This window comes from Cardiocondyla obscurior, linkage group LG04 (assembly GCF_019399895.1).
Source record: "Cardiocondyla obscurior isolate alpha-2009 linkage group LG04, Cobs3.1, whole genome shotgun sequence".
In the NCBI taxonomy this organism is placed as follows: Eukaryota; Metazoa; Arthropoda; class Insecta; order Hymenoptera; family Formicidae; genus Cardiocondyla; species Cardiocondyla obscurior.
In genome coordinates, this window is record NC_091867.1 from 2,731,209 (window position 1) to 2,751,123 (window position 19,915).

At 35.4% G+C, this 19,915-nt stretch overlaps 5 protein-coding genes across 20 annotated transcripts in view; 2 read left to right on the forward strand and 3 right to left on the reverse strand.

Moving 5' to 3' along the window:
- LOC139101749 (ankyrin-2) overlaps nucleotides 1-565 on the reverse strand; it is a 78,743-nt gene extending 78,178 nt beyond the window's left edge. For 8 of the 11 annotated variants that reach the window (XR_011545616.1, XR_011545615.1, XR_011545614.1 and 5 more), the window contains exon 1: nucleotides 270-565. The gene's annotated coding sequence lies outside the window, so the exon portion shown is untranslated. The remainder of the gene's footprint in view (nucleotides 1-269) is intronic. The other 3 variants (XR_011545619.1, XR_011545618.1, XM_070655138.1) reach the window with 1 other exon arrangement.
- Nucleotides 566-996: 431 nt separating this feature from the next.
- On the reverse strand, nucleotides 997-8,864 carry LOC139101754 (zinc finger protein 845). 2 transcript variants are annotated; one of them, XM_070655152.1, is made up of 6 exons: nucleotides 8,738-8,864; nucleotides 7,763-7,993; nucleotides 7,254-7,647; nucleotides 5,855-6,141; nucleotides 5,579-5,734; nucleotides 997-4,984 (listed from the first exon to the last, which is right to left on the reverse strand). In XM_070655152.1, the coding sequence occupies exons 5-6, from the start codon at nucleotides 5,720-5,722 to the stop codon at nucleotides 2,228-2,230; spliced, it is 2,901 nt and encodes a 966-aa protein (XP_070511253.1). In that variant the 5' UTR covers nucleotides 5,723-5,734; nucleotides 5,855-6,141; nucleotides 7,254-7,647; nucleotides 7,763-7,993; nucleotides 8,738-8,864; the 3' UTR covers nucleotides 997-2,227. The 2 variants fall into 2 exon arrangements, with proteins under 2 accessions (XP_070511253.1, XP_070511254.1); XM_070655153.1 differs by having other exon boundaries at nucleotides 5,803-6,141.
- Nucleotides 8,781-10,520, forward strand: LOC139101756 (uncharacterized). Of its 3 annotated transcripts, none has more exons than XM_070655155.1 (3): nucleotides 8,781-8,910; nucleotides 9,133-9,342; nucleotides 9,659-10,520. In XM_070655155.1, the coding sequence occupies exons 1-3, from the start codon at nucleotides 8,835-8,837 to the stop codon at nucleotides 10,438-10,440; spliced, it is 1,068 nt and encodes a 355-aa protein (XP_070511256.1). In that variant the 5' UTR covers nucleotides 8,781-8,834; the 3' UTR covers nucleotides 10,441-10,520. The 3 variants fall into 3 exon arrangements, with proteins under 3 accessions (XP_070511256.1, XP_070511258.1, XP_070511259.1); XM_070655157.1 differs by having other exon boundaries at nucleotides 9,728-10,520; XM_070655158.1 differs by having other exon boundaries at nucleotides 9,734-10,520.
- Nucleotides 10,521-10,798: 278 nt separating this feature from the next.
- Nucleotides 10,799-13,006, reverse strand: Rps24 (ribosomal protein S24). 3 transcript variants are annotated; one of them, XR_011545625.1, is made up of 5 exons: nucleotides 12,851-13,006; nucleotides 12,416-12,484; nucleotides 12,008-12,331; nucleotides 11,554-11,623; nucleotides 10,799-10,915 (listed from the first exon to the last, which is right to left on the reverse strand). XR_011545625.1 is itself a non-coding variant. In XM_070655163.1 (4 exons), exons 1-4 carry the CDS (start codon nucleotides 12,774-12,776, stop codon nucleotides 10,913-10,915), a joined length of 411 nt encoding a protein of 136 aa, XP_070511264.1. In that variant the 5' UTR covers nucleotides 12,777-12,791; the 3' UTR covers nucleotides 10,799-10,912. The 3 variants fall into 3 exon arrangements, 1 of the variants encoding a protein (XP_070511264.1); XR_011545624.1 differs by lacking the exon at nucleotides 12,851-13,006 and adding an exon at nucleotides 12,762-12,791; XM_070655163.1 differs by lacking the exons at nucleotides 11,554-11,623; nucleotides 12,851-13,006 and adding an exon at nucleotides 12,762-12,791.
- Nucleotides 13,007-13,292: 286 nt separating this feature from the next.
- Nucleotides 13,293-18,081, forward strand: Droj2 (DnaJ heat shock protein family (Hsp40) member A4-like). The gene is made up of 5 exons (XM_070655154.1): nucleotides 13,293-13,407; nucleotides 15,045-15,225; nucleotides 15,305-15,602; nucleotides 15,736-16,075; nucleotides 16,175-18,081. The coding sequence occupies exons 2-5, from the start codon at nucleotides 15,094-15,096 to the stop codon at nucleotides 16,602-16,604; spliced, it is 1,200 nt and encodes a 399-aa protein (XP_070511255.1). The 5' UTR covers nucleotides 13,293-13,407; nucleotides 15,045-15,093; the 3' UTR covers nucleotides 16,605-18,081.
- The last annotated feature ends 1,834 nt before the right edge of the window (nucleotides 18,082-19,915 follow it).

Here is a 19,915-nt window from a genome sequence, read left to right on the forward strand (position 1 = left end):
TCCTCGGCAATACACGGTGCATTTTTCGCCTGCGATCGATTTCACGAACCCTTATTCCCGCACTTCGACGGAGTTTACCGCGGCTCGATGACGCGCGGCGCCTCGAATCCGCAAGATTATCGAGCGATTACGTTCGAACGCTACCCTAACGCACGAACGGTCGTAAAAGGGAGCGACGAACAAAGAGAAAGAGCGAGAGATAGGCGAAAAGGAAAGAGACAGATAGAAAGAGAGAGAAAGAGAAAGAGAGAAAGAGAAAGAGCACTAACCGGAGGGGTTCACACACGTAGGGTTGCGGACAAATGCCTCGAAGTCCGCTGGCCCGTCAACCACCGCGGTATTCAGACACTTCCCATCGAACGCTCCACCGCTCCACTTGTCAAATCATATACCGCGCCGTCATCTTTCGTTCCCGCGCCGCGCTTTCTCCCTTTTCACGTCGACCGGCCGCTGCGTACCGCACGCACACACCGTATAAATTACACCGACCCCGAGGGAATCGCGCGACGAGGATTGCAGCACCGAGCGTTGCACGACCGCTTCCCTCGACACTCCGCACGACTATGAACCGCCGCCAGCATCATCGCGCCGTCGCGCCCGTCACCGGCTCCATTGCGCAATCTCACTACCGGCGCGACGCGCCTGTGGCGAAGCCGCCAAATTTGAAGGCAACCCCGTGTAACACTGTACATCACTTTATTTTTCATTAAATTATTTTTAACGATTAAACACATCACGAAAAATTAAATCCAACCTCACGTTAATTTTAAAATAAAAACTTTGGTTTTTAAAAAATATATACGAGTAAAAAACAGTCTATACGTTTGTGAATAGTTCAACAGAATACATTATGTATGTACATACATACAATTTTGTAACAAACTTAATAAACAGATTAATTTTAAACATTTCAATAAGTATGGTGAAGCTTTGTTAGAGAATGATAGATTATTCAACTATACACTTTAGATAAACATAAATGTGAAATTACTAAAATTTAATTTTTTAATAATACTTTTTATATTTAGGAACAAGTGTTGCAGCAGTACAAATTTATAACGTAACGATTGTTTATAACTGATAATACACTTTTTGGTTTGATATTTATATTATAATGCACATGTATGCAAAATCATCACTAAATGTAAAATTAGCAATAATTGTTAGAAAGCTATTTAACTGTACTTAATATTGTATATATTATTTCAATACATTGATAGATTATTATCATCAATAGAAATCAGAAGCAAAGCGATGTTTAATTAATAAATAATGATATGAAATTATACCACTATCACGATTCATAATAACATTCATTCTATATCCTAAACAGTACAATATACAATCCAGTTATGAATTTTGGGAGAATACTGTACATTCACAAAAATCACATACCTTTGGCGTTTTAGACTTGTCATATTTTAAACAAAATTAAAAATAAATGATGTACTATATAAAGTGCCTTCTAAACAATTTTCTATATCGAATGTAACGTTAAACGTATTTTAATAAATTTTCAGCCAGTTGTAATATTTTAACATTATTATATTACAATTGTTACAAATATTATACGTTTTTCTTTAATAATACATCATTTACAAAACTCTTAAACTCCTTATATTTATACAAGATATTAATATTATCGAACAAACTAAAATTTAATGCATAGATTATCTTCACAAAATTGCATATTTAATTAATTTTGTCGAAATTTAAACGCATTATGCGCAAGTTTCATTCTTAAAAACAAAGGTTTGTGTCAGATTCAATTATTTAATATTATGTAGACTATTTACGTTAACTTTAAGCGCTCATGTGCAGTGTTATTTTAATTTGTAAAATAAAATAATGTTTTCAATGCTTAAAACAAGCGTATCAATCTGAATGCAATAAAATATTTATTATTCAATCATTTATATGTAATATAACGGAAGAAACTACAAAGATACGTGCGCTTTCAAAAAACGTGAATTACCTATATCTTAATAGAAAAACATAAAATAAAATACAATTTCTTATTATTTTCCAAATTTGTCAATTAAATAATAAAATGTGAAATTTGATTGTTTATATATATCATAAATAATATCATCAAAATATACCTTTGCATGTTGAAGTCAAATTTACAACAATCCAATACAGTTAATTGTGCTTGACATTTTCTTATTATGTAATTTATACTAGTCATACACATCAATTATTTCTCACAGAAAAAATATATTCATAATTATCCTCGGCGTGTTTTATTGTAGTTTTTTTTTTTCATTTTGTACATGCCATTGTTGCATCCATCTATTTTCTCGTGTACCTCAAGTTGTTTTTTGGTATGAAATCGCGTGCCACAAATATTACATTTTAACTTAACATTTGTACCATGATGTATCATGGTGTGATATTCTAAACCTATTTTATCCACAAATGTTTTGCTACAAAAGTAACAAACATTACGCTTATGCATGGCAACATGTTTGCGAAAAGTTTTAAACTTCACACACTTTAGGCATATACTACAAGTCGTTAAATTGTCAGCCCTACTCGAGTGTACTGTGTGTTTATGATAAGCCAAATTTCTATTATGTGCATAAGTTTTTTTACATTTATGACAAGGAAAACCATAGCCTAAATGATAAGCTTCATGATAGGGCTTGGCTGAAATAGAAACTTTTTTATTACAAAGTCTACAAACTAGGTCGTTATGCTTCTTACGAAAATGATCAAGTCGTGCTTTGTCGATTGTAAATCGATCAGGACAATAATAACATTGATAATGTTGATTAAAATGTTGAATTCTAATATGTGTATCAAAATCGTTGTAACTATTTAGTTCATCTTTACAGTAAAAACATAGCAAATTCAATGAAAAGTTATCAAACGATTTTCCTTCTTTAACAGTACATTGATGAACATCATTTGAATTAATCATATTTAATGATTCTTCACAATAACCACATTTCGTTGGGTCAAATTGTATCACATCGATATTTGTTTCATTATAGAAGTAATCTAACCGTACGGTTGAATATCGTTTAGATCGTAAATTTCGCTTGTTTTCTTCATGTATTAATAACTTTTGGTTTTCAACTTGACTATTTTCTTTGCACATTTCTCGATCTTTAATCCGACTACGTTCCTTATTTTTATTCTGACTAATGTTTTCGGATTTATCCATATCAAGAGCCTCAAGAACTTCTCGACACATTTGTTTTAGAGTAATGACTTTATTAAAAACTTTTTCAGTTTTTTCATCTATCAAAGTGTTGTTTAATTGCTTTTTCATATCTTTTTTATTAGTTCGCGTAATTATCTCCTTCGTTATATTATTTTCGTTGGAAGTAATTTGTGTGTCCTCTTCGATATCAATAATTACATCTTCGTCTGTATCTTGTAATTTTAAAATGCTATGATCTTTACTATATTTAGACGATTTGCACACATCTAGCGTTTGCTGTGTAGTAAATATTTTACTATAATCTTTAGTAAAATTAGGTGTATGAGGCAAAGAATTTTCTGGAGAACTTGAACTTTCAAATACTTGAAGTTTATTATCACCATCTTTGTCAACTATCTCATAGGAATCGTTTCGTTTCTTAATAGTTATATTAATGCCAATACCAGAGTCTCTGTCACTGCTGCCTCTGGTACTTTTTGTTATAGTATTGTCACTTTGACATAATTCACAATGCTTTTTATGAACGAACAACGTATGAGGATTTCGAAATGATCTTCCACATATACAAGTAGTTTCATTATTTTTTTTCATTCTTTCATTGTATCGAATTGTTCGATCAGTCTTGGTAGTGGAATTAAACGTGTTACCATTGGAATTCTTTGCAACAGTATTAACTGACATTCTAGAATACTTTGATTCCATTAGTATTTTATAGTTCTTATTGAATGGTGAATTAAAATAATTACATTTTCTTTTGTGAAAATTATTTTTAGTTTCTCCGCGTAACTTATGAAAGCGTTTATGTTTGTATAGACTATGTGGAGTTGCGTACATTCCTAAACAAATATCACATTTGTATTTATTGTATGTTACAATTTGTTGGTTGTGCATGGTGCTATGTGAAGGAAATGAATTAGGTTCATTATTTAATTTGGGTTTTTTCTTAGCATTTGTCTGTGATAAAGTATAGTTTTTCTTTCTCTTGACTCGATACTTTCCACGAGTGTTACCTTCACTATCCATTATAAGACATCCATCTTTTTCTGGTTTATCTGTTGATGCAGTTTTTTCATTTTTTGATGAAGTCTCATTTAACAATGATGATTCTAGTTGTTCTACAACACTGGGAGAGCCTCCAATTTTATGATAATTAATTAAATGTTTTCTTAAACACATTACTTTTTGTTGACATAATGTACATGTGACAAACTGTATCATTGTAGTAGGTGAAGTAATTGTACTGATAGGTTTTGCCTTTGTATCTATTTTTTTTAATGAATCTTTATCATTATTAAGTTTTTCGATATCGTTATTTTCTTTGTTGAATGAAGCAAATGGATTATCTTTATTTTTATGTAAAACAGTACGTCTCCACTTTCTTCGTTTAAGTAAGGGAAGGATAACTCCATGTACTCTTTCTGAATGTTTTCTTAAAGAACGTCTTTCTAAATATTGCTTATCACAGGTGACGCAAGGATATAATTTCTGTGTTCTTTGAATAGAAAACTTAAAAGGCAATGACTTATTATAACCTCTTCTAGGTTGAATCTTGACATGAGAGAGAGATTGTTTAACCTTATCTAAACAATGCTCCTTTTCTTCATTTTCCTTTTTTTCTTTTACTTCTTCTTTTTCTTCTTCTTCTTTTTTCTTCTTAATTTTGATATCATCAATGACATTAGCTGCAGCTGGCTGTATAGTCTTTATTAATTTTAATGTTTCCCAAATTTTATCACATCTTTCCAGCAAAACAATTGGATTTTTTAGCATAGGAATAGATACTGGATAACTAATTTGTATTTTTGTAGATTTATCCTGTAATAAAAAACATATAACATTTAAACATGATGTATATATATAAATATATTACAAGTGTATTAGAACTATTAAAAATTCTTTTACAAACTGATCCCTTTACAGGCTTAACATATTTTAAAGTATCTGGAATTAAGAGGTTTTCAATAATTTTAACATATATATTTTATACATCATTTTACATCATATAAAGTAGAAAAAGCTAATGTAAGATCTATTCGTTATGTAAAATCTAAAAATATAACCAAAAAATTAGCAATTTAACTTTTTAAAAAAAAATTCAAATAACAATTATTACTTTATAATTATGAATTCATGTATTGGGAATCGCTAAATAATAAGATATTATTTGACATCTATAACAAATAAAAGATTTAATCACATAATTATGACCTGATCAGATGACAACCTAACCAAGACGAGCATAACAAGCGCGGTAAAATAGAGTATTAACAATTTTAACGAAACGCAACAATATTTTTTTTTTTTTCTAAATAAGAGTTGCATTTCTCACAAAATTTGAACGAGCACTCTCCAGTTATACGAAAGAAAGCAGTGAATTTCAAACAAATTTTATCGAATTTCCAAACTTACGAATTCAGCCAAATCCTTGTCGGATGAGTTATCCAAATCAACGTAAGATTCTGGTTCAGTTTTGCATTCGACAAAACAGAGAGATGATACTAATGTCGCCGTATTGTACGAGTCCTTGTAGTCGGTTTCAATATCGTCAGCCATCCTGGATATGATCTACAGGAAGACAAATCGTGTTTGAACCATTTCTGAAACGTACGTTGGCAGTGCTGTTGTTGACAAACCGTTTGCTAGTCGAGTTGCTAGCTGGACAAATTCCAATGTCTTGAACCCTACCGTGTACGTGTCTTTTTTCTCTGTAGCATTCGGTACGACCGTAACTGTGATGATTCTTTATCGTTCACCACGCCAGGATCCTTCACCGTCTTTTCCTCGTACTCACGTCTTCTCCCTATTCTTATTCGGCACGCAAGAGAACTGCGTTTGCGGTAAGCTCTTCAACTCAACTCAGTTCGATCAGCAGTATGATCGCAGGGCAGGATGTGTGCTACTGAACTAATGGGTTCCAAGTCTATTGCAACTTCTTGCTTCTTGCGTCGTTTGCACTTTCGTGCACTTAATACCTTTTGAAATATTAATTGCATTTTTAGAAGAAAAAAAACAAAGACTCGACATGAAAAGTATTCATATATTAATTAATCGGGTTTTTTTTTTTTTTAATTAACATATACTCATTATTAAACCATTTTAGCACTGATGTTCAAGATAGCTTCTCTTATGGTTTATAATAAAATGATTTGTTGATCTATCAAGACGCGTTTAATAATGTAATTAAAAACTCATTAGACAAATAATTTAATGTTCTCTAAAAGTTACATTTTGTAATTAACAAAACTATTAAATTGGGAAAAAACCACATTGGATTAAAGTAGTATAGATTTAATGTATGTTATACATGTTAATATTTTTATTAAATATTATTCTGAAAAAAAGTATTTCATGTAGAACCAAATTAAAATATTATAACGAAAACCAGTTAAATTTAATAAATGTATAATCCCATCTGATAAAGTTTTTCATATGTTATGCTTGTATAATTAGTACATCTTAACATTTATTAATTTCTAAAAATAGTTAAGAATTGTCTCCACTAAATTGGTATAATAATTTAGTAAAAAAACGAGTGTCTTTTAATCCAATCTTATTTAATTTTAAATTTAGTCCATGAATAGGTTTTTTTTACAGCCCTTGTAAAAAGTGTATGAGCAAACTGTTTTTATTTCATAAAAAATAAAAATAAAATTTTGTTAACATTTTTATCATACATAGTTCAGTATTGGGTTTTATACGCTTGATATTTCGTTACTGTGTGCTTCTACATGATTGGTTGATGTGATAGGAATAGGCTCAACAATTTTGGGCGAGTCTAAGAGATAAGGTTATTCTCGAATTATAGAAGTCTATCTCAATTTTCACTATTGAAATTATTACCCTATATGTTGAATACTAAAACAGGTTTACGAGGAGACTCGTTTTATACGATTCGCTTATCGAAATAGCTCTTTTATATAACATGAGCCAAACCTATGATATGGTTTATGCAGTCATCCGCGTACGACACTTGGAATTCCTAAATACTCGCATAAATTGCATTATTTAATATTATATTGACCCTCGATTGACGAGATGCTCGTTTTTACTGATGATATACTTATCGTTAGAAACGTTCGTTTACCTGAGGTTTCAATCAGCTACGATCCGTTGCGAAATATATATGGTTCGACTCGATCAGGTTCCCATTACACCAGCATATTGCCACGTGGCGTTAGCCTTTTTTTATACTAGCTCATGCGCACAATAAGAATTCCGAGACAAAGATGATGCGTAGCCAAGCAGTAGCTGTTTTTTCTAATGACCGATACTTCAAAGCTACGGAAAAGAAAGGGATGACGAAGGTGCAAACGCGAAATGAACAGCCAAGTCTGGACTAGTCCACTGTTCCTACTTCCGTGGTCCGAAGCCTTATCTCTATTTGCTATGACCTGTCCATTATCGCGATACGTTGTAGGATCAGTTACCCAAGAGCTAGGCAAAATGGGCAATCTTGAAAAAACCAAATCTCTTGCTACCTGTCGAATTAATTCGGTTGATAGCGAGAACAGTTAAGAAAACCATGATGTATGTCCACTTTGTTCGATACAACGTGTTTTGTATATTAATAAAAGTTTAAAAATCAGAACTTACAGTATTTTCACCATCAATACTCAGTCGATTACCGAAAGTATAATATCTCGTTTCTTCTAGCAACTGTAGATTACTTCCGTTCAATTTTGTACAAGCCGATATTCCGCTAATATATTTCCATTTTCCAATTAAGTATGTTTCTTCTCTAGAACGAGTGATTCACTTCGTGTAATTTACGAAGAAAATTCATGACAAAACTGATGTACTTTGTAATGTAATTCCTATGTACTTCTGAAAATTAAATTATTATCAAACTTTATTAATATGTGAGAATAAAATTAGTTCTTTCAGATAAAGACTATAATTTTAATTGTTTGATCTGGAAAACCACTATAATTTGAAAAGATAATATAAATCTAGGAAATGATTAAATAACTCTGATCGGAATCTATTCCGAAAAGTTTCATAATATGTGCCCATAACTAAAGCTAGTTCTATTTGTAACATGAACTACAATATGGTTATTAAAACATTTCTATTCTTATTTGCGAAGTGTTGACTTAAAATTGTTCATATCAGAGCATCGTTGGCTCGTATTAATTTCCAGTATTAAAAAATATTGAACGGCGACGTGTTGAAATAAAATCTAGTCTTTCCTGCATGAAGTGCAGACAGAAGGATAGCAGTAGAAAACTGTAGAACTATATAAAATTAACAATGCGTAAACAGGCAATTAATTGATAGCCCGTTTTAAGCCCGAACAGTCGGTTCAGCCCACATGAGTAATCGCGAATAAGCGTATGTAATTTGCGTTCATACGTAACACGCGACACAATAGCGTGATGTCGTAGCTCGAGATTCATGGAACAGGCACTGTCCATCTTACTATATACTATATACTTTCTGTTTCCCTTGCTGTAAGTTATATATTGCGAAAATGACGACAGTCAACCGATCGAGATCAGGCCAAGTACAATGCCTGTTATTTACATTAACGCGCGTAGCTTGATTCCCTGATAAAATTGTGATACTAACGAGACCGTCATGCCATGCATTTCCGCTGGAGGACATATAAAAACGCACGCGCTTGAACACCCGCACGCAGACCGGTGTTGTTTGTCCGATCGCAAAAATGCAACCGTTCTCAGGTGTTCTGCTGCTGCTTTTCATCTGCCAGCTCGCTACGCCGACACCAATCTTCAACAAAGGTGGTGTACATTTATTTATTTACACGTGCTGAAATCGATTACATCTTGCGGTACAGAGGAAAGTGAAGTGTTCAGAACCTAGTGAAAGAAAATCATATTATAATAAAATAAATTTTTTGTTTCTTTTAAATATATAATTTGTCACATACATTTTTCCTATTTTAATCAGTTTTGCTATAAATTTAATAAATTTTTAATACTTTACTAAACTTCAACATATAGCTGGAGAAGGTTTTCAAAGTCGAGCAGGTGGAGTTGGAGACACAATACGAGATTGGTTTAGAGAACTTAAGGATCGAATTGTGGGAAAATGGCAAGAATGGTTTGGCAATGACAATCCAACTCCGCGTTTATCACCGCAGGATATTTTCAACATCGATAAGACTATAGAGAGCCGAATACCGAATTATCCAGGCTTGTTCCTAGATTTGTGTAAGCAAAGTTTAATAATATGAAACTCGAAGTCAGTATTTGTAGCGGTTCTCTTTAACTCTTCGTTGCGTCATGAAACTGAAACTCGTATTGCGCTGGACGTTAAATCATGTGTTTATGCTTCGCTACGAAATATAATTGGCCATACGCAATTTCAACATTTTACGTGATGCGTCACCCGCAAATGTCGTACAAGAGATACAATTAGCACTACAACATATAGTATCAAGTATTTCAAAGCTATCTGCAATCGTATTCTTTTACATGACTCGTAGACTTAACTTTTAAATTAAAAAAAATTTTTTAATGGTAATAGCCAGCCTATCTTTTGATCCAAAACGAGATTGGGGAGTCCGGATTGGTAACTGGTACATCATCCGGAAAGTTACAGGGAGTGGCTACGACAGTGATTCGAATGAGTGGGACATGAGGCCTTTGTTACCGAGTTTACCTTCACCACCCGTATTCGAGCCTGACTGGACGCCCAAGAAATCCGGAACTCCTGAAGGTACGAAATCTCCGACGACTACACCAAGGATTGAATCGACTACATCAAGACAACAGACGGTCCAAACGGAATCACCTTTAATTCCTACTGAGCCAGGAATAACTACCTCTGAAGCTACTGCCGTAATATCTACTGAATCGACTCCACTTACCACTCAATTAATTACAACTTCAATAGAACCGATTGTCGAGCCAACGTCAAGTGAAGAAGTTATAACTTCTAGTGAATCTGTTGTAACGAACAGTGAGCCGGTTGCAGGAGCTACCGAATTTGTGTTAACATCTAATTCGATTACTGATACTACTGTTCCATCCATTGGATCTACCGTTTTTCCTGATGAATCGATACCATTTACTCAACCGACTTCTGTTAAATCAATCGAAACATCTATTGAATCTACTTTAATGACTACCGAAACAATTATGACTTCCCGTGAAGAATTAACCACTATTAATACTACTGAATTACCTATAACGACCACTGAATTAATTTTACCAATCTTCAATAAACGAGTAGAAGAGAACGAGACTATCGATAAACCACGTACCACGAAAAAACCTCGTCCAGCATCTGCCGAAGTTATAATGTAAAAACAAGTTATATTATTATTAAAAAATTGATTAAAATGTATATCTAATTCTTTCGTACTTAATAAAATTAATTAATTGTACATATCAATTAAATACAAAAATATTTAAGCAGAAAATAAAAATAAAATTAATTGGCAGAAACAAATGTAAAAATTTCATTAAAAAATTTAAACATATTCATGTAAATAAATAACCTAAAAAATATAATTAAACAAATAATTAAAAACACGTGTTAAGTTATAAATAAATAATGGAAAATTTGGAATAACAATTTGTAGGAATTAGAATGGATTAATTAAATATGATGTAATGTATTTTTTTTTTAATAAGATACTCACGAGATGTTAAGATAAACAAATTTTCATCAAGAAGAATACACGTTTATTCCGTAAAATTTATTATAGTTACACCGCTGCTCCATAGTAAAATATAATAACTTTTACGATGGTCGTAGTCTTCGAGATTGCTTCTTTTACTGTAATAGAAAACAAAAAAGAATTTTTGCATATGTTAAAAAATAATATTCTTCATTTAAAATCAATTGCTTCAAATGCATGCATATTTAATGATAATATGCAAATTGTAATAAAAACGCAAACACATGTATGTAATTAATATATAAAGCATTATTTTCCCCAAACATATAAAGTACAAAATGGATGTGTGAGTAATTAAGTCTTCCATGTAAGTATGCGATTTCTAAATCTACACAAGTTTCTATCATCAAATACATTTGTTACATAATATAAAAAAACAAGCCTGCAAGATTATATTTTAATAAAAATAAGTTTACACTATTATTAAAATATTAAAACTGTGATTAGGAATGTAATAAACTATAAAATCATAAAAGTACACGGTGTCCTATACGGACACTGTTTCGGGAATAAGTAGAACTTATCGCGAAAAATATAAAACGGCATAAGACTTTTTTTTATCTTGACAAGTTTTAACTATTCCCGAAAAAGTATCGGTTTACTATGCAACACCCTGTATATCACAATTACAATATTTAGTAAATTATTCTGTTACACAAAAGTGCAAAATATGCATAGCATGCTCATACAATTAACAAGAAACAAAAGTATGAAACTTAAAGATTTGCATGCTGACCCTGATTAAGCAATAAGATATTGCCCCTCCAGAAGTAGTGCAAATGACGATCATTTCTTTATTTCCTTCCCTAGAATGTGAATAAGAAGCGTATACCACCGTAGCATGCATAATAGTACCAGACCAAAAAAAAAAAAATTATTTTTAAACCGTCCATAACCATGATTATATTATCGATAAAAAATCTTGTATATTTTTTATTCTGTATTTTATATTCTCTTAAATATAATTTTAATATAAAAGATTTAAGCCAAAGCTCATAATAAAGAAACATTATTACAACATGCACAAGATATTTTGTATGAAAGAGCATTCTAATAATAAGAAAAAAATATAAATTTTTTTAACAATGTTATAACATTAATATCCAAGAAAGATAAATAAGAAATAAATAGTAAGAAAAGATATAATGCCACGTTCATATAAAAAGTACATTTGATATTATTTTGCCTACCTTTTTAGATGCCGCTCCAACTTTACTCTTTTTAGTACCTCTAACTTTCTTCATCCTATTCTTGCGTTCTTTACGCTGTTTTCTGGTTTGTTTTTGTTTTTCGAAAAGACCGTGCCTTGCTAACCTGTATTTAGGTTCGAATTTTTTTGCAAAGTCCAAGGTGTCATAGATAAGTGCAAAACCTGTGGATTTTCCACCACCGAAATTGGTTTGAAAGCCGAACACAAAGACGACATCCGGAGTCACTTTATACATCTTAGCTAATTTCTCACGTATCTCGGTCTTACGAACCGACGGCTGGCCGGGGTGGATCACGTCTACGACCTATGAAACAAACGTTTTCGTGACTATTGGTAACAATAGATTAATTATTACAAAAACTACGAAGTACTGGATTCACACACATACCATTTGTTTTCGGCATAAAAGCCGATTGGTCATGAACTTTCTCGTTCTGATGGTGGCTGTACCTTCCGTCTGCAAGAAAGAATTAAAACACATCTCTTTAATTACTTTTTAACAAAAATTATACTAGATCTAAGCGCGAATATGCAGAATAATTCTGTCATTTTATCGGTATAAATGAATAAAATGTTAAAAAGTTCGGTTAATACATTTCATCTTCTAAAAAGTAACGTCAATAATTATTATCACAAACATGTATTCTTATGAGAGGTTAAGTCACGTCACGTTCAACGATTAATTTCGATGTACGCGGTTCGTACTTTCCGAACAAGATTTACACGGCACATACTTTATTAGATGCCATTATTAAATACTGAATTAAACGTCGCACGTTTCGTTAGGCGATTATTGCAGAATTTCTCGATATAAATTACATACCATTCTGATCGGTTAGCGTACCGCTTGGAAAGAGACACTCACGGAAGCATGTACTGCCATCTGTAAAAAAACTCACATCCGCGTGCATGTTATGTTAAAAAAGTTTTTTTTTAACTTTCCGCGCTTATGCATCCAGAGAAGGTTTTGTTTAATTTTTTTTAGAAAAAAAATATAAGGTATATTTTCACTTTTTTTATTAATAAAAAAAAACGAATAATTGATCGTGAAACTACACGATCAATCGAGCTGCGTGGTATTGTGACGGAGCTTTAGAAGATGACCGATGCGGACGCGCAGCACTTCCGCCAGCCTTGGCAGCCGATTGGTGTTCCGACAATCAGCACGACGGTCGACCACTGACAGCCGTGTTCTTCAGGAAGTTTCGAGAACGTGCAACGACGATATCGGCAGGCGACTTGGGGCGCTCTCGCGGTTCAGTTCTCGCCTCAGTTCTGTACGTGAAACGTTGCGGCCCGGATGTGGGGACAGAGACGGGCTTGATACGAAACGTGCGCGATCATCCCTCACAGTGACACTCGCCCTCGTCTTATACCCAGGTAAGTACCTCGCGAGATCGCGGTCCTTTTTATCGCCGAGATTTGCGGATCCACACTCGACGGGGACGAGCAGACGGGCGGCCGAATTCGCGCGATCGATCGATCAGTCGGTCCACCCGTGATCTTTACCTCCTCCCTTCCCTCTCTGGCTCGTCGAGGAGCGTACGGCTGGCGTGGCGTGTTCGCGCGAGGCGTATACGCGTCTAGAATTTCTCACAGCCACGGGAACTCTGCTGATTCCGCGAAATCTCGGTTATTAAAACCAACCGAGGGAGCGCAAGGGAAGGCAGCGCCTTAGCGGACGATCGAAGATTGCGCGACAATATATTCTCAATTATACGTCGATCGAGTATTATGAAGCGGGAATCGAAGGCGTAATCGCCAGGCGAGAGTGCTCGCGACAACGAGGCTGAAAAGAAAGATGGTGGAAGCCAGTAACCAAGGTGCACGCTTGCCTGACTCGCGTCGATTAACGAGGCGTCAGCTAGGAAAAAGAGAGAGGGAGAAGGAAGCGAGACAGAGGGACCGAACCCGTTTATCGTGAAGAAATGCGCCGTCTTTGCGATAACAAAAGTTGTGCTTCATTAGGAGCGATCGGTACACGTTAATTTTTTTTTTCCTTCTTTCTTTTGCGATAAGCGGATTTTATTAATTCTCCTACGCCGCGTCGTCGATATTTGGTCGTCCGGTTCGGAGACCGCGTGCTCGATAGTCTTTGTACCCTCGCATGACAACGGAAGGCTCTAGAAGCGCCCGGGACGACGGTCTTTGTTCGCTGAGCGTCCGCAATACGCGCCGCACCTTTTGAAATGTTCCGCTCGCTGGTCTATTCAATCGTATACTCTCGGCTCTGCTACGAACGCCATTTTAAAACTCGCACGAATGCCGCATCAGCCGCATGGGTGTTGCGTTCTTCTCGATTCACAAGCGAACTTTGTAGCTCGGCAAATACGGAACACAATTTGAAACCAATCGCGACAATGGTTCAAAGAAAGGGAGAAAAATATTAAGACCAAAGCTCACGACTTGTGCCTTAATAATTGTCTGCCCTGTATTCGACATTGCTATTCTTATTTTATTAACTACAGATACAATTTGAACTCCAAGGTCGTCAGACCGGAAACTTTCTCACTGGGAACACTTGCCAGATGTTTTTATTATCTTATGTAACTAAATCGGTAATTTAAATATTTGCAAAAGCAACTTGGAGCTGCATAATCGCGTAATGAGCTCACGCAAATCAATGCTTTGATCACACCTGACCATGTTTGAAACTTATGAATCTTGATCTAATTATGTAACGCTACAAAAATGTTGCATCGTTTTAGAGTTTATGAATTAATTATGAGGTGAGCTTACCGTTTTGGTTATATGTGCGTATGTTGCATCATCTTAAGCTGTTTGCTTCATTACTCAATAATAAGTAAAATATGTTTAGTTTTTAAAATATCATCTTGTTGATAAATTACTTGTATTTGACATTTCGAAATTTTATTCTGCACGTGTGCTTTTCTTCATAAGAAATAGAAAATTTGGATTTTAAAGGGTTTCTATCAGCGAGAAAAATTATTTGTATTAGTAGCGTTTTTAATAAAAAGTTTAAAAAAATTTATTCTAATTTATTTTTTTTCTTTTAGCAACAGGAACATTTTAATTATAGTACGAACTACTTAATATACCTTAAAAATGGTTAAGGAGACAACATTTTACGATGTATTGGGCGTTAAGCCTGGATGCTCGCAAGAGGACTTGAAGAAGGCCTATAGAAAGCTTGCTTTAAAATATCACCCGGATAAAAATCCTAATGAAGGTGACAAGGTATGGATTACAATTTGTAATTGTAATCTCGTTACACATTTTAATAACTTATTACTTAAAATATCAATTTTTTTTTTAGTTCAAGCAAATTTCTCAAGCATATGAAGTATTATCGAACCCTGAAAAGAAACGTATCTACGATCAAGGTGGCGAACAAGCTCTGAAAGAAGGTGGTATGGGTGGTAGCGGGTTTTCTTCTCCTATGGACATCTTTGATATGTTCTTTGGCGGAGGATTTGGTGGGCGAGGCAGGGGGAGAAGAGAACGCCGAGGTCAGGATGTTATGCATCAATTGTCAGTTTCCCTCGAGGAACTTTACAAAGGAACTGTTCGCAAACTCGCTCTACAAAAGAATGTCATCTGCGAGAAATGTGAAGGTAAACAGTTGAATAAAAACAGTTGTAATTTTAAAAACTTATTTGTACTTTTATACTTGTGGTAAAAACAATTTTTTATTTTATTTTTTTAATTTTTTTTAATTTTTTTTTTTTTTTTTTTTATTTTTGTTAGGTGTCGGTGGAAAAAAGGGGTCTGTAGAACAGTGTTCGACGTGTCATGGTTCTGGCTTGCAAGTACAAATTCAGCAATTAGGTCCAGGCATGTTACAACACTTACAAACAATGTGTTCAGATTGCAAGGGCCAAGGAGAACGTATTAATCCTCGTGATCGTTGCAAGTACTGTAACGGAAGAAAGACTATTAGAGATAGAAAGATACTTGAGGTTCACGTTGATCCGGGCATGGTTGATGGTCAAAAGATAGTTTTCAGTGGCGAAGGTGATCAAGAACCAGATTTGGAGCCGGGCGACATAGTTATTCTGCTCGAAGAAAAAGAACACGATGTATTTAAGTATGTAATATTTTAATTAAAAAATATTAGCTTTATATTTAATTTTTAAAAACTTATTATTTAATTTTAATTAATATATTACGATTGATAAAATTACAGGCGTTCAAGAAATGATTTGATTATGCGAATGCAGTTAGAACTCGTAGAGGCATTATGTGGATTCCAGAAAGTTATTCGCACTTTGGATGGTAGAGATTTAGTGATAACTTCACTTCCCGGCACTGTGACGAAACATGGCGACTTGAAATGTATCTTAAACGAGGGCATGCCGATTTACAAGGATCCGTTTACACATGGCAGGCTTATTATACAATTTATGGTTAATTTCCCGAAGAGTATAGAACCATCGCTTATCCCGTCATTGGAGCAGTGTCTGCCACCGAGAGAAGAAGTTATTGTTCCAGACGGTGCCGAGGAGTGCATACTTCAGGACTTGGATCCTGAGCAGGAACAAAGGCGGAGAGATACGAGACAAGCATATGAAGAGGACGAAGGAGGTCCTTCACGAGTCCAATGTGCCACACATTAATTTGATTACGCTAACCCTGTAATAAACATAGCCGTTTCTTTCATTTCGAACTGTCTATCCCATTCGCTCGGTTTCATGTCTAAGAAAGAAACAACATGGATATATTAATAAACGGTTCAATGAACGAAAAAGAAATTGAGATAATTCAACTGTTTGGATACATGCAAAAGAGTGAGTACTGCAGTTATTGATTTTTTAATTTTATCAATTTTAACACGAATATCATGTGATCATGGAAATAAATAGCTGAAAGTTTTTTGGTAAGAAATACCTTATTAAGATTCTCACTAAAGTGATTATCAGTAAGATACTTCACCAAAATTTTGCTTAATTTTTTGTCCATTGACGTTTATGTAATTATGTTGTTTCTTTTGATAAAGGATCAAAAATATGTACTTATCATTATACAATGATAAGAGAATTTAAATTTATTTAGATCTAACACTAGTTTCGACGTCAGTCGTTATAACATAATGAAAAGCATTATGTGCTTTCGAACATCGCGATTGTCTTTGCTATTTTGACCAACTTATCGTTCCAATAACCAGCTGTCAGCTCAACAGTGATTATTACGTGGCTAAAGATAGTAAAATTTCATATATGTATATTTAGTTCAATTTTGTGAATGATTCATGTACAATTATTCCTCCAGAGATTAAGCAGTAAATTTAATTACTCCAGACCTTCAAGTCTAACAAATGTTATCTTTTACAGTTTTCTAGAATTTGAAATACTATCGGAAATATGTCTATCGATGTGAAAACGGTATACCATACGCTTGGTTAAAGTCTTAATGTAATGTTATCAGTCGTATTCCAAATCTGAAAGGAACTTTTCAAACCGAAACATTATTCCATGTTTGTAGTGTTTAATTTTTTTTTTTCAATCGTTTTTGCATATTGACGTGAGACGGTAATGACGAAAACATACAATTTTGTTTGCGAATGGCGCAAATAAAACGGGGAATCAGGTTCCTGTGTGTGTGTGTGCGTGTGTGTGGACGATTGCGCGTATTCATAAGTAGCTTTGTGCAATTGTACCATGTTGGATCTAATGATTTCCTTTCTTTACATTCGCTGAGATTTTATTACATATTTTAGTAAAATCAATGGTTGTCAATTTAGTAATTTTCCTACTGGAAATTTTACGTAAATGTAAATGATTATTTCATAATTGACATTTTTACGAATTTACCGAGTCATTTTACCATTTATTTTCATCAATGCGCATGAACAAACGCTCTAAAAAAAAATAAATAATTCATAGATCCTGTACAATATTAAATTAGTATACTTTCAATACACACATTCACATAATTTGCTATATACATGGTCGTGTACTCGTCCACAATTATTATAGCGAATTTTAATAAATAGCTACATATGTCTTGTAATCTTATTTATTATAGGAAAAATTGGTGATTGATTAGGTACTTTTTTTTGAGCGTCTCTAATAAATTTGGAACTGTACAATGAGATTATCGATTATATTACCCTTGTAAAGTTCAACCTGAAATTCCTCGTTTAGTTCAGTTAATTGAAACTCATGTGTTTTACCGTAATTTTTCTTTCTTCGTTTTTTAATTCGTCGCAATTAAACAAAAATTAATTATGTCGATTAATGATTAATATCAAAATATTATTTAATTTAATATACTATTTTTTTAAGTCAAGTTTGTCTCGTTTAAGCAAGAGGTGACGTCGAAATTAGTTTTTAATGACAAACGAGATTGTATTTTGTTTTTCCGTTATTTTCAAGAAATTTTATTATTTTCCGCGATGATTGAAGGTTCAAAGGAAATTTCGTGCACGAAGCACTTTGCATTGTTTAGAATTAATTAAAATAAATAGAATAAATAAGCCAATTACGTGAGTAAAATTAAAATAAAAGAAATGTGCGAGTAGTAAAGATCCTTCAGTTATTCGCAAATTCGAACGTAATGCGTAAGAATTGCAAATTTACGGTAAACAAATTTTGCGGAACATCGATTCATGAATTGCTCGTTATCTTATCTGCGCTGTGTGAACGATAGATTCATTCGGCTTGTATGTAAGAAAAAAAAGAAAAGCAGAATTATTTTTTTTTTACGGCGGGGGAAGGGGAGCGCGATATCGAGTCCGCGAGACCCGTGAAAGCGGCCGCGAAACAAACGCGCGGCCCGACCGATGGATAGCGACACTGTCGCGCTCGTGCGAGCGCTTCGCATCTTTCGTGCGGGTCGATGTTTTTAGCGACGTGCTTAGTGACGTGCGAGTGGCCTGAGTGTGTCAGCCAACTAGGCAGCCAGCCAGCCAGCCAGCTAACCGTCGGGATGCCGCAGAGGTTTCTGGGTATGCGGTGGCAGCTGCGTTTTTACGATATTAGTTGCGCGAAAACGGCGTAGCGGCACGGGGCACGGCATCTCCGAATCGGCGTAACGCCGCGCGCGACGTTCGTGTCGGCCGGCGGTGAGTGGAGTTCGGAACCGCGTCAAAGCGCAAGGACGGTGAGAGCGCGCGTCGCCGTCGTCACCACCGCCGTCACGTCCGCGCCGCAGCTCGCCACGAAAATACAACGTAATAATAACCGGGCGAGCGAAAGGCGGGGGGGAAGGGGCCGCGAGGGGCGACCCCCGTGAGAAACGAGTAGCGCGGAGCGCGCAGGTGTTCGACGCGGCGAGAGGGTTAGTTAACTTAACCCGAGTTCGTAACCGCGCTTGTCAGTAGTGGTGGTAGTAGTAAGAAATTGTAGTGGTGGTACGAGCGCCAGTGGAAATGGCGATGGTGGTGGAGGCGGCGTGGTGGTGGCGGTCGTGATACTCGCTGGGTGCTGCCGCTGTTACGATGACACAGCGTCATAACACGACGTTTGTCCGTCCGTGCGCGATTTAACCGGAATCGTTACGCCGGCGGCTGTAAAAGTGGCTTTTATTCTATCCTTTTTCCTCTCGTTCTCTCTCGGTGTCCTCTCCTCTGCGCGGCGCGGCGCGCGCGTTAATGCTACGTTACCGATTGAGAACCGACTTCGGGCGATTCCGGCTCAAGTCGGAGAGTCCGACGCGATTAACCGCGTCGCTTACGCAGTCAGTGTTGAAGGAGATGGCACGCCGTTCGGCCGCGTTATCGTGAGGCCTCGCACTCGCCGGGCTCGTGATCGTCGTTGCGTGACGCTCTCGAGTTTTCCCCCTTCTCCCCGCCCACCTCCGTTCGTCCCCTTCCCCGGGCCGCTTTCGACGACGTACCCATCGAACGGTGTGCCGCCGCGTTCGCGTAATGACATAATCGAGTGCGCGTCTTTCGGCGCGATTTCGTCCGGTTAAGTGCGCGGCGCAG